The sequence below is a fragment of the Aptenodytes patagonicus genome, chromosome 20 (assembly GCF_965638725.1).
Source record: "Aptenodytes patagonicus chromosome 20, bAptPat1.pri.cur, whole genome shotgun sequence".
Lineage (NCBI taxonomy): Eukaryota > Metazoa > Chordata > Aves > Sphenisciformes > Spheniscidae > Aptenodytes > Aptenodytes patagonicus.
The window spans coordinates 3,087,029-3,098,989 of NC_134968.1; the positions used below are offsets into that span (position 1 = coordinate 3,087,029).

Below are 11,961 nucleotides of genomic sequence, written 5' to 3' on the forward strand. Positions count from 1 at the left end.
CTTCCCCGCGAAGACTAATCAGAGAGGCCCCGCGGTGGGTCACGTGGGCGGTTTCTCTTTCACCTTGGGAGGGGAGGGGAGGGGGCGGGGCCGGGGCCGGGGCCGCCTCACCCCCGGGGCACGGCGGCAAGCGCAAGGCCCAGCCGCCCCGGGCCTTCGCAAGCCCCTGGGAGGCGGCGAGCCGGGCTTCCCCCCCCCCCCCCCCAACATCGGGGCCTACGCTGGGCGCAGAGACGAAGGAGAAAGGCAGAAAGAAGCAAAAAAAGCTTAAAAATAGTCAAGATGGCACCGCAGGTTCCCAGCAGGACTGGGTACCCCAGTAGCCCCACTCCCCCCCCCCATCTGAAAGAAGCTGAGGCTTTTATAAGCTTTTGGGGCTGTTTTTTCTCCAGAGCTCTGCCCCAAGCACATGGCAGTTGCTGTTTGCCTTTAAACTAGAAAAACCTGTTGTGGAAAATCCCAACGCAAGTTCTGCCGCTGAGCAAACTTCCAGTTTTGTGCACCCCTCGGACACCTGAAATTCGAGGTATCTCACCACAACACCCCCCAGGCCGAATTAAGATTGTTAAAAAAAAAATTATATATATATATAGCTGGAAAAAGGAGCACAGAAATGAGAGCGTTGGCTTTTTTGTGTGTGTGCGCTGGTCGTACAGCGCGAGTAGTTCTGTCAGGCACCGGTAAGGGCTGGCAGGTGCAGGCCCTCGCGGAGGCTGGGCAGGACGAGGGCACACGGCCTCGCCGCCCGTGTTCTGCGTTTTGTACCCAGGACGTGACTCGCTTCCCAGCCTGCTCGCAGGATCTGACCCTTGCGGACGCCAGCCTCAACGGGAGTCGGACGAGGACCCTCCTCCTCCGCTTCCCCGTCCTTCCCCACCACCACGTGCCCTTGACTCGAGAGAGCTCTGCTGAGCTCTTATTTCCAGAGAACTTCTGTTCCTTCCGCTGTCTGCCATCTCACGTCACCCGCAGGGATCAACCGCTACTTAAACGAGAGGGATAAAGACCTGAGAACACAGACCCAGAAAGGAGGCTGCGGGGGAACGCGGCCTCAGGAAGGACAAAGCGAAAGCTTTGGATAGGGCCACAGGAAAAGTGGAATGCTCAGGATTTGGGGAGGGCAAAGTTGAAACCGTAAGTACTAAAGATACCGGGTTTTTTTTTCCCCAGTGCTAAGCATTTGGGAATCTGCCCCCACGGCCTTTTTCAAGATCAGGCTCCTCCACGGTGCCTCACCTCCATTTGTCCCTGCAGTCTCACACCCAGCAGGTGCAGAGGAAAAGGTCCTTCCCCCTGCCCAGGGCTCTCAGCAGCCCGTCATTCACCATCCTCTGACCTCCCGTTCCTCAACTACCATTTCTGATCACGTCTTCCATTTAAACTTTATAATTATACCCTGGCGTTTGATTTCTTGAAAAGAAATCACGACATGCAGGCTTCTTTCCCTCATTTTAGTTCCCTAAAACGTATTTTTAGTCTAACTAGTCCTCAAATAAAGGTCATTATGTTTCACCCTTTCCACTCGCCGTACCTCTACTAAACCTCCAAGCAGAGTCTACCTGCTGCGGGTCCAGGCCTACATTCTGCCTCCAGACGGACGCAGCTATGTGGGTTTAGGGAAAGGAAGCATCTATCCAAGTGAAAAGGGTGGGGCTGATCTATCTAACCCAGGAGCCTGGGAAGCTGTGGCACGGCTAGATAAGAAGAGGGGGAAAAGGCATGAGGTGGCAGAGGAGCCCGGGCTTCGTGCCAGCCTCTCTGGAGAGGAGAGGTTGTGACAGCAGCAGGCAGTTGGTCTCCCCCGGTGGCTATCGCAGCAGAGCAGCACTCCCCATCTTCTTCCTGTATCTCGCTGCTCACAAGGCCGGCTGTTTCTATTTGCACGTCATCAGGCAACAGATGGGAAACTAGACAGTGCCATCTTCTCGCTTCTAGAAAAATCCTGGGGTGGGGGGGGGGGGGAAGAGGTGGCATATATTGCAATACTGCAGTTACCGAAGGAAAAGACAGAACGTACCTCCTGATGGAAGCAAAGATGAGACAAACCCACAGCTTTGGTTATTAGATCTTAGTAAACAAACAAAATGCCACCCATCAAACCAATCATCCCTATCTCTTCTAGCAAGGAGTGCTGCGAGATGTCTGATAAGGTGGAAACTCAGTCACGCGAGGAGGCACAATGATCTCTGCTCAGGACTGTCCTAAGGGCAGGGGAACATTCCAGAACAGCGGTAGCGTTAGGGGCATTTCTGAGAGTTAACAGCACTCACCAGAAGACAGTTCAAGTATTTCTCTGTTCGCTTACGGTCTTTCAACCTAAAGTTAAGTTTTAAACTAAACAAGGGTCCTCAAGCGTCTGTTCTCCTAACAGTTCTTCTTACCCCAGCTCCCACTGCAGAAACAAGGTAAAACCATACCTAGCTGATCTTTGAAACCTTGCTGCTGCTCTGTACACAGACACTTCTTCAAGTCAGAGACGCTCTTCCTGAAAATACTTCCTTCCTAAGGTCCACAGTAGGTATTAGCAAAGAAACAGGAAATGAAATGTAAGAAAAAGAAATGGAGAAGGAACTACCAAAGTACAGGTGTTCAGAAGAACATAAAACTGCAACGAAAAATAGTTATAAATGCCAAATAGAGGAGTTTTGACCATATTCTTTTTTCACTGACAGACTGGTAGCTCAACTTTTCTAGGAACCCTTCAGAGTCAGGCCTTCCAACCTAGAAATTCAAATTCACCTTTCAGTTTCTCTGCCACACTGTCTTTTTAAAGGCACCGTGATTTGAACCCAATACCCACAGCTGGAACAAACTAAAAATATTCACTCCTCTGTGCTGTTTTGTTTTAGCATAAAGGAGGTCACACAGCTGTGCCTCTGGTTGTTCTCACCATATCTCATGTTATAAATACAGCAAGGAATACTGAAAAAAAAAAAATAATGAAGTGGATCGGCACAACTAAGCTAAGCACCATGCCGTCTCAAGTCCAAGTTTTGCTTTCACCAAATGCTTCCCTCAGGGTTTAAAAACCTCACATTTTGCTTTAATATGTAGGAAGAGGCAAGAAAGCACCAGCTGTTACCTATCAAATGGGCTACAGCCATTCTAGCTCAGATGAGTTGCACTTTATCAGCCAGCCAAGTTTGTTTCATTTGCAACAAGAACAGGCCTTTCTCTATCCTTCCCCAACAAAGACACACACCACAGAGTAAGCGTTATAAAATTAAAGTTCCTACATTCCTGCAGGCTACACTCTAGCCTACGCAATGCAGTCATCTCCCCGTAATTAAGGTTCCTAATGATGTGCTGCATAGTAGCAGAAGTAACACAATCTTTTACAATTGCTCAAGGATCCAACTTCTCATCGTACTCTGCCTGCTCGTTTCCATTGCTTCTGCCGCAGCAGTTTCTGTGGCCTTCTCTCCTTGCACAGAAGGAGAGCTGACCTACCACACCACCAATTAACTATTCTCAGTTTTCAGAGCCTCAGAAAGCCAGTCATTTCATCACAATTAGCAAACACCCCAAAGCTTCGGAATTATCAAATGCATCTCATGGCTATGGACCGACCTATTCAGCGTGTTCCAGAAAGTCACCTTTTAACACTACAGCACTGTCCAGTTCCTCAGTATTTACAGGCATGCAGGAGAATATTTTTGTGTCACAGGCCTGGCCTTCCCTTCCCTGTTGGACCTCTGAGTACACCCGACTACACATCCCAGAACTGCTACCCACCATTCTTTAGCTTCATGTCAGCGTCACTTGAGGAAGTGACAGGCAAACAGGAAACATGTAAGGCCGAACAGTCGCCACTGCAGTCCTGTCATTCTGGTCCAGTGCTCAAGTCCTAGATGAGATTATATTTCTGGCTGTTTGCTATGGGTAGGAGGGAGACAGAGCTTAGATTTAAAGTCCTGATCAGCTGAGCATGAACGTGGAAGATCAAAGGGTCATTCAGCATACAAGCTAAGCTTTCCCTCATTGTCCTTGAACAAAATTCCTCTCACTCCAAACCGTGGAGTAAAATGCCTGCCTGTCTGCCTCCCACTCTATCCCCAAGAGAGATGGCTGCACTTCACTACTGGACAGCTTCTGCACTCAAATGTTTTGAGATGAAAAGCTCTAAAGAGCAGCAAGATAAATAAAACTGCAGTTTATTAAAAGAGACTAACAGCTTATTCACCAGACCAGCCAAGCTATTTCACAGTCTGGTCATGCTTGCAGTGAAAACAGTGGGAGTTCTGGGAACAGAGCACAAGCCCTGCTAAGAGTAAGGAGACATTATGAAATAGATCATTTTCACTAAGTCATGGAAAAGCAGGAAGCCTCTCCTAATAGTATGAATCATCAATATACCAGAAAGAGTGCACTTAAAAGTAAACACTGATGTCCAGCACTGCCAGCATCGTAATAAAGCATGTAAATGGATACGAGGAGACCAAGGAGAGCAAGTCAGTCAAGTACCGACAAATCAATTCAAAACAGGCAAGGGACTCAAAACTACAGCCATAATAAAGCATGTCTCATACCTGCTGCTGCAACATCCTCCGCTGCTGCTTGGGTTCCTTCTACCCACTACAAGAGCCATCTGATCATCCCACTGCCGTGACCCTGCAGCTTCTCCTGCTGGAAAACAGACACAGCAGGGACGAAGTTTATTATACCCTTTGGCATCCTTTCATCGTACACTTGGAGAAGTTTGGGAACGTGATTTCCAATTTTCTTTTACATCACCATTAGTGCTGATGGCATTCAGAGCAATCCCCTGCTTTGTGCCAGGCCGTGCATCTCGGCAGGAGCTGGCGTTTGAAAGTTCAATGTGACACACAAAGGTGGTCTGCAGCGAGATACAGCACATCTAGGGGACACCAGGACTTCTGATCTGTGCTGGCAGATCCCACTTACCTCATCCTAAGAGAGGATCTTGTTTCTCCTACCATGCCCAACCACATGGATTCAGGGGTTAGCCAACATCAGAGACTTCGTAAGATTTTGCAGAATAATACGGGCTGCATTAGATGCAAAACGTTCACCATTAAGGAACGACAGCTTGCTTAGGAGAATGTGTGTTAAAGGAACCTTTATGTTTTTAGGATAGGCAAACCCATGGTTTCTCAGTTTGCACAGACGAGTGTCGGCGATTAGAGCTCTAGTTCACCCATCAGCTACCGTCTGGCAAAGCACGGCAGCTCAGTCACGCAGCACTACCTTTCTATTTCCTGAAACCAAATTAGATTAGAAAGTGTCAGAAATGCAATATAGGAGAAAAGTTTACATAGAGGGCTGTATTTGGCACAAGAATATTATTCCCTCACAGATACGAGGCAGTCCCACGACAAGCTTCCCAAGAAGTGCTGCTGAACTTTTCCAGAACATGGAACTTACGAATTTGGAAGCACAGGTAAATAAAACTGTGTGGTAACAACTGGCATAATGTAATTAGGAAAAAATGCAGACACTGAAGAAAACCTACTTGGCTCACCTCAGAGCTCAGCAAGCCAGAAGTTCATATGGGAAGAAACTTTTTTTTTTGCCATGAATAATTACAAAACCAGGAATTTCAAAGGAAATCAGCAGTTCCAGCTGGCACATAAACCTTATCCTAGGAACAGCCATTTTGCAGCAGCGCACTTCTAACAGGACACAAGCCCCCAGAAAGCAGTAACATTGCTCACCCCAACCTTTACTTATCTGACAAATTTCTCCAAGTAAGACAATATGTTTTTTTCTAATTAGAGGTATAAAGGACAGCGATCATATCGCATAATACAAACTGGTGTAAAAGCTACTGCTCCCATCTTGTGATATGCTTCCTCCAGATATATCCTCCCATTCTCCATTGGCAATTTGCATTCAGTTTGGTGTTTCTTTGGCTCCTTCAGTTCTAAGGCGCAGAGCTAATCAGTCTCCTAGGAAACTAAGGGAAAGATAAACCTGCCTAAACAGAGGAGAAGCCAAATTGATGCATATTTGATATCAGAGTAAATCAGACCATCCCAGCAATGGTGTTGCTCAATGTACCAAACTGGTAGTAGTTTGTTGTTGTCAGAACCATTTTGCCAGGCTCTGGTTCTTACTTCCACCTTGTCTTACTACAATCTCCTCTCACTCCTTGTCTTAAGGTTGCTTATTTTCTTGACCTTTGGCTGAGCCTCCAGGTATACTCCACCCTTTAGTTTGGGGTGAAATTTGGTTTCTCTGTTACCTGCCTCCTATTTTCACTCTGGATCTAGACAGTAGGCACATCCTAAATTATCCCTCTACCTCCACTACTGCAGGCAACTACCTGAGGCACAGCACATGGTGATTAGGGACCGCTCTTTAATTAGCGGAGCAAGCAAAGACAAATTCTATCCCTACTATAGTCACATATAACTTGTTCTTAATATCCCCAAAGTTCTTATTACAATCAAGATATTCATGTCAGCTGGAAACTGAGCTGCAAAGTCTGTGGCTAGTTGCCCACAGCACCACAGTCAGTTTTATGAAAAAGAACTGCCCACAGGATGGGCTCAGAAATGCCAAACAGGATAAAATTTCACCTTTACTTCCCACATCAGTGTCATTTTTAGTGACAAATGTTTCTTACACCTGTGAAAGTTTGTGTCATTGGGCTGAACAACATGAGCAGAGTTTTCCTTTAAGGAAGCATGCAGCCGACTTGATTGATTAGGAAGCAAGGCATTAACATCAGTGCCAGGCAGTTGGAGAGCACTGCCTAGACTGGAAGGAATGTATTAAAGGAGCAGATCACAAATCCAAAGGCAGACAAGAGAATCCAAAAAATAACCCATTTTGGCAGGAGCAGGACGAGGATGGCATAAAAATATCTGGACTATCAATAGAGTTTAGTCCTGCCAGGGCAAAACGTACTTTTATTGCAACTATTTAATAATTAGATTATACTATGAGACCCAGGGGAGGGAGGGAACCAGGAAGTGTGGCTATATTCAGCTGTAACTAAGTGAAAAACTTCTGCTTTCAGAAAAACTCAGACTGGGTCTTTTTTCCATTACAATTTAAAAAAAAAAAAAAAAAGACGTGGGCCAAACTGGATTGACCTTGCTCCTGATGCCAGAAAACACAGGCTCCACTCAGATGTCTGCATGCCAGAGCCCTGGGGAAAGAGCGAGTGCATGGATTCTGTTCAAGTTTACTGAAACACCCCTATCCATCTACAGCTAGTTGTGTTCTGCAAGACTTCAGCTCAGTGCATGGTACATGGCCACAATTCTCCATACAGGGGTTTCTGTGACTATTTATGCTACAAGTCAGTATCCATTCAAATCTAAACCAGCTTCAGGCTTTAAAAAAATAAGCACACACCTCCCCCAGCTGTTTGCTGAACTGTCTGCAAACACATCCTCTCAAAACTGGAGTCCTCCTGATGTGCAACAGCTGATGAGTTGGTTTTTTTTTTTAATGTGAAAGTAAAAAATACTGTGCCAATCTGGAAATAAATCCCACAGGCTAGACTAGCTTCAGCACTACGATTGTCTGAATCAAATACATTCACTGCTGTTGGGTTTGCTTCTGAAGTGTACCAAGGCCCGCTGGAGAGCTGGCCTCTTCAGCTGTAAACACAAGTCAAGACTCAAAAAAACATAGGGTCAAGCTCGTTGCTAGCCCAGGTTCCACAGCAGATTTTCTACCACATTAAATTCTGTGCCCAGCACCTTCTACCACTTGTATACACGTATCTGCATTTAACCTGTTTGCACAGCACTGACTATACTTTGTCAAGAACCAAGTTCAAGCTTCTCAGCTAGCGACAGTCAGAATAATTTAGGCTCCAACCCCCGCTCAGAGCCAGGCCAATGCAGATCAGGTTGCGCTGTCCAAAATACATGCCCAAAAATACAGCCAGCAAACAGCAGCTAGACCTCAGTTATTCTATAGTAAAAGTGCCCTTGTGAGAGACAGTGACCCACTCCCATATGGGTCTTTAAGACACATCAGATCAGATCAGGAATTCTTCAACCTTTACATGCTTGGGTCAAGAGGTTCTCTGATGCTGCTCTTATTGCCCAGACCTACCACACCTAAAAACCAAACATTTAAAAATATTAAGCTGGAACCCAAACCAGGGGGAAGCCACCTCTACTCACCTTCTGAAGACGTGAAAGTAAAAGAAGCAGCCGTCCTGGATCTTCATATCTGTATAACAGCGCTCTGGATTTTTGCAGCACTTCATCATTATCCTAGTCTTTCTCTAACTCTAGGCCCCAGAGCTGGACTGAGATGATACCTAAAAGCAAGTAAGATTTATTCAAGTATAGCACTTCAGATATTTTTATAGTGTATTTTCATTATAGAGCTTTTCTCTCACTTGCCTTAAAACACGCTTAAGTAGGTAAAGTAGTACTGCATCATAGCAAGTAACACACAAAGCAATTAAAGTGAATGCTTTAACATTTACAAAGCACTTAGCAACTGAAAAACCTGAAGTACTTTACAAGCATTGCTTCTGCTTCATAACAATTCCTACATAAGCAAGCCTACTTTATATTATCACTAACATAAGTGATGGCTATATTAAGATCCTGCAGGCAGCTCACTCAATGCCATGTCTCCAGAGCAAGTGGGAACCAAGGCAGGAGGTTAGAGTTTTAAACCTAATTTCAACCTATTGATGCCTGTACCCATTTATGGAGATTGGTTTTGGTGAAAATTCCCTTTTCGTTGCCTATATTTTCTGAGATTCAGCAAGAGATTGTTTTCATTTTTTTTTTTAAATACAACAGTGAATGTACCTAAGCCTAAGTTCCAAAGTGAGGCTAAAGGCCTAGAGATTTCAACAGATTCAGGGAGATCTTCAGGGCCAAGAGATTTCAGGTAGCTAACTCTGCTGACATCAGTGGCAATCTAGCACCTACACATAGTCAATAACCAAGGATTTAAAACCCAAAAATCACTTTTGAGTGATTTAAAATGAAATGTCAAGTCATCAAGCACTTGCTAAACTTTCTTCTGGTGTAGCATCAGAAAATTCCTGATTTCATACTTGGAAAATTCTGACAGAGTTAAGAGATTGCAAGTCTGTCTGAAGAACCTTATTAAAGGGAGCTTAACCCCAGTGGAGATCCTTATAAGCAGAAGCTACACCAGTTTTGCACCCTGAAGAAATAGCTCCCTCTCTTCCCAAGCTGATTCCCAATTTCGCCAGCTTGCTCAGCGTGAAGAAGTGGTTTCATGCACTGACATCTAGTGGTGATGCCAATATGGAAGGCACCTGTCGGCATAACGCAGCCTCTCAAGTTTCACATCCCTTTGTGTTTTTCCCCAGAACAGACCTGCAGTTTCAGCTCCCAACAAATGCCAGGGCTGGAGCTTCTTCAGTACCGACCACTGGCATGTGACCAAGGGCTGTACACAGCCTTCACATACAAATTAATGAAAAGATAGATTTTTATTTCTGCCATAAGCCTCCTAAGTTTAGGCTGGATTTTGAACTGAAGTGTAGTAGCGGTAAGTTAAATCCTTGCAGTCTCTTCTACTGGCAGATACACACATACAGAAAAGTTCTTGCAAGCTCTGCTGTGGTCATAACATGATCCGATTGTTGCTCTTCTGAGAGCGTGAGACAGCTTAGCAAACGTAAGGCCATCTTCCCTTCTCATTGCCCCCTTCCTCTACACACAGTGGATACTCTAGGGTTAGGTCAATTCAGTGTTCAAACTGCACAGAGGACTTAGTTTGCATTACCATTTTAATTATCAGGAGACAATAAGCCAGCACGGGGAACTGGATTCCTGGCTTCTAGTCAAGTACTGCCACCTCTAGGAAAGTTATTAAACACCACCCACTTCTGTTTGCTTTGTTTCTCCAATAACATCCTGTTGGTGGTGATAAGTCCTGCTAATATGCATTAACATAAACAACTTATTTCAGACACGAGCTTCAGTAACAGCTAGAAGCTCTAATTAATATTTTATCTGATACAATTAAGTACTATAGCTCTCATATAATGCAGAGTTTTTGAAAGGGAAATCCTTTAGCTATCATCAACAGGCAACTATTTCAATGGGATGTGGTAACGTGCAACTTCTCACATGGTCATCGTGTTCTTCAGTCTTTTTCATTCCAGCAAATCTGCAATTGAATTTGGATATTTGCAAGGTCCATATATGTTATGTTAGAACTAGTCTTTAAGCTAATTGTCATTTTTCTACCACAGGCAGATTCCATTTAATGCAAGAAGAGATAAAAGATGAAGAAGTTGCAATCTACGAGCTCTTTGAAATCTTTTACTGCTCCTAAGAGCCCCACATTTCCATTAGAGCCCTTCATCAGTTTGCAACATTAGACACATTCACTCTTGTGAGGCCTGAGCTTTGTCTCATAGAAAATACAGGGGAGATGAGCAACTACAAAGTGTTCAGACTAACTCCTCCCTTTTCTTTCCATTAAGGAATAGCACACCACTTTTCTTTGTTCCCATTCCTCTTCCTCTTTGAGGCGATGCTTTAGTTCATCCCAAGTTTATCTTAAACATTTCAAGTCAGCCTAATAACTTGAGAGCATAATGCCCATTAGCCCAGCACTAGATTTTGGCTCAACTGCAATTTGAAATTCTATTAAATTCCAGGCAGTCTTTTGTTTTTCTTATCAAGTAGTAAGAATTCATGCGTTTGTGCAGCGGTGTTTTCTCCTGCAGCCACCTTTCAGTAGGTTTGCAAATTAGTTCACTGAAATAACCAGACTCATTAATGAGTTGTTCACGCACCCACAGTTTTCCTGGGCTTAATGTGTACAATTTTCAGATCAAATGCATGCTTACTTGCAACCAATAGGTACACTTCCACTTCACATACCACACATACTGCTTCCCATTCCTCTCTGCTTGGGCAAAAGCAGAGGTATTTCATCTTGACTTCTTCAGAAGGTTTGCCTTTCAACATTTCACAGGAGATTGGATACACCTAGGAGCAATAACAACTTGGAATGAGAGAAATGGTATTACTGGCATGACTAAGGATGACATGCACTCACGAGGATTAGAGGATTAGGCCCCGAGAATTTCATAATCCTAAAGATAACCATAGATGGAAAGAAATCATGTGTTCAACCAAATACTCTTATTTTTCCCCAGGTCTTTACATGAAGAACTGTATTGTTGCTCCCAGTGTTATCACATTAACGTTGTTGATATATTACGTTTAACCAGCCGTCAGCCTAATCACAACCAGGGAAACGGCTCCCGCAGGGTGCTTGGCCTGTGCAGGGGACCACGCAGGGCTGAACTTGCTGCCCCTCTGCTCCAGGCCAGCCAGAGGCCCGAGTTCGCGAGAGCCGCCTCCGGGGAACTACAAGGTGCCTCATCAGCTCAGGGCAGAAACACGACCAGCTCATATTCGCCCGTGAGAGAACTACACAGGCAAAGCTTCACCAAAAAGATCCCGCCTCCCCCCCCCCCCCCCCCGACGATATTTTGAGAGCGGAAAGATTAATTAACGACATCAGCCTCTCCGAATGAGAGCCCGAAGCAGCACGGCCCTGTGAGGCCCGCCCAGGCCCGCTAGGCCCCTGCGACGGCCCGCCCCGGCCCGGCCCAGCGCGGAGCCAGGGCCCGGGAAAGGCCTCTCCCTCCAGCAGGCCGCACGCAGGGCAGGCGGCGGCACCCCCCTCAGCAGGAGGGGGGCCGGCAGCCGGAGGCGCGGCGCTCCCCGCCTCCGCCTCAAGAGCAACGGGGACTCACCGCCTTCCTCCACCCAATCACTCCATGGACCCGGCGGCGCGCCTCTGCCCGGCCCCAAGATGGCCCCAGCGGGGACGGGGGAAGCTCAGGATGCCCGAACCCAACATGGCTCCCTGGGGAAAACACCGGCTCCGGTCCCCGGGCGCCGCCGGGAGCCCACTGACTTCACACCCGGACTCAAGATGGCCGCCGCCCCAGTCCCCGCCAAGAGCCCTCAGCCCGAACCCAAGATGGCCGCCGGTAGCTTCACTGCCAGCGGCGCC

At 46.2% G+C, this 11,961-nt stretch overlaps 1 protein-coding gene across 1 annotated transcript in view; it reads right to left on the reverse strand.

The window, feature by feature from the left end:
* FAM117A (family with sequence similarity 117 member A) overlaps positions 1-11,940 on the reverse strand; it is a 32,840-nt gene extending 20,900 nt beyond the window's left edge. Inside the window, exons 1-5 of the mRNA XM_076356928.1 lie at positions 11,699-11,940; positions 10,781-10,922; positions 8,109-8,248; positions 4,530-4,626; positions 1,755-1,942 (exon numbers count right to left, since the gene is read on the reverse strand). Of these exons, the coding sequence (XP_076213043.1) occupies positions 1,755-1,942; positions 4,530-4,588 (247 nt within the window). The 5' untranslated portion in view covers positions 4,589-4,626; positions 8,109-8,248; positions 10,781-10,922; positions 11,699-11,940. The remainder of the gene's footprint in view (positions 1-1,754; positions 1,943-4,529; positions 4,627-8,108; positions 8,249-10,780; positions 10,923-11,698) is intronic.
* Between the last annotated feature and the right edge of the window lie 21 nt (positions 11,941-11,961).